Source organism: Rhinopithecus bieti, unplaced genomic scaffold (genome assembly GCF_001698545.2).
Source record: "Rhinopithecus bieti isolate Rb0 unplaced genomic scaffold, ASM169854v2 scaffold_48365, whole genome shotgun sequence".
Taxonomy (NCBI): Eukaryota; Metazoa; Chordata; class Mammalia; order Primates; family Cercopithecidae; genus Rhinopithecus; species Rhinopithecus bieti.
In genome coordinates, this window is record NW_016819001.1 from 1 (window position 1) to 1,613 (window position 1,613).

Genomic DNA, 1,613 nt, shown 5'->3' on the forward strand with positions numbered 1-1,613 from the left:
ATTAAGGACCTGCAGCACCGGCTGGATGAAGCCGAGCAGATCGCCCTCAAGGGCGGCAAGAAGCAGCTGCAGAAGCTGGAAGCGCGGGTGCGGGAGCTGGAGAATGAGCTGGAGGCAGAGCAGAAACGCAATGCGGAGTCGGTGAAGGGCATGAGGAAGAGCGAGCGGCGCATCAAGGAGCTCACCTACCAGGTGTGGTGGGCGGTGACTCCAGGCAGAGCCCTGGCACCATGGCCACGGTGACAACCAGCTAAGGAGAATGAAGAGTTTGCTCTTAGCCTCTTCCAGGGCGAGGGTGGGAATGCAGCCCCCATTTCACTTTGCCTAGCCCTGCCCCACCCTGAATGTCCCCTAGCTCAGAGGTCAGTCTCTGAGCCTCCTGGCCTGAGCTCCATCTCAACACCCACCCTCAGCCCATCCCCAGGAGACACACACAGAATTCCAGACAAAGCTCACCTAGCACAGCTCACCAGCGTCACCCCCAAAAGACACCAAAAACACACCAATCCCATTCAAACAAGCATCAAAACTTTTCCATTACCCAGGGCAGTGTGGACTCTAGCTTTCCCAGGTGTTTTCTAGAATCAGACTCTGAATTAGAATTTGTTTCTTTTCCAATCCAGGATGTCACCATCCCTCTAAGCACACTTTGTCCTTAACCTAGGTTAAGTCAGTGTCATCTGCATTGCAGCCCAGGAAATTCCATCACACTCATAGCCCCAAAGTCACTCCCAGCATGTGCTGAGGTCCAGAGCAGGGGAATTTATCCTCCATGGGGTCCCCGGACCCTGAAAAACCTGCTCCCTGGAGCACTGCACACACACAATTTTGTGCATAGTTTCAGGAATCCCACTAGTTCTTTGGACTTCTTCCTGGTACAGATCATTTAAAATATTCACACGTATCAGGTAAGAAATTATAAGGAGAATTCAAGTGTTCAGTGAGGATCAGAAAGTAGAATTGGGTCAGGATATCAGATGAAGCAGGGCAGGGCAGAGGGGATGCTACCTTCTATGACTGTGCCATCTTCACCCCTGCCTCTCCTCTGGCCCCCAGACGGAGGAGGACAGGAAAAACCTGCTGCGGCTGCAGGACCTGGTAGACAAGCTGCAGCTAAAGGTCAAGGCCTACAAGCGCCAGGCCGAGGAGGCGGTGAGTGACCCTGATGGGGACTAGGTCCAGGGGAGGCATAGGAGAGCTCATCCCCCAAGCCAGAAGTCAGAGAACCCAGGCCCCCTCTCACCTCATGCTCCCACCTCCCGCAGGAGGAGCAAGCCAACACCAACCTGTCCAAGTTCCGCAAGGTGCAGCACGAGCTGGATGAGGCGGAGGAGCGGGCAGACATTGCCGAGTCCCAGGTCAACAAGCTGAGGGCCAAGAGCCGTGACATTGGCACCAAGGTGGGTCCCTCCTCTGGGCTTTGCTAGTCACCCCCACAGCAGGCATACCCAGACAGAGCACCCTCAAACCAGGGATGCTTCCTTTTCATTTATTCCACACAATTGAACCACACAACCCCAGAGGCCAAGGTAATTGGTAATTCAGTTCTGTGTTATTTCTAAGATTCTCCCAGCTCTAACTTTTTTTTTTTTTTTTTTTTTTTTTTTTTTTTT

General features: G+C 53.1%; 1 protein-coding gene across 1 annotated transcript; it reads left to right on the forward strand.

Moving 5' to 3' along the window:
• Nucleotides 1-3: 3 nt before the first annotated feature.
• LOC108519171 (myosin-7) lies at nucleotides 4-1,442 on the forward strand (the record flags this gene model as incomplete). The annotated part of the gene is made up of 3 exons (XM_017858003.1): nucleotides 4-192; nucleotides 1,057-1,152; nucleotides 1,266-1,442. Coding segments are annotated over 3 exons (447 nt in total), but the record flags the coding sequence as incomplete, so codon positions are not given.
• Between the last annotated feature and the right edge of the window lie 171 nt (nucleotides 1,443-1,613).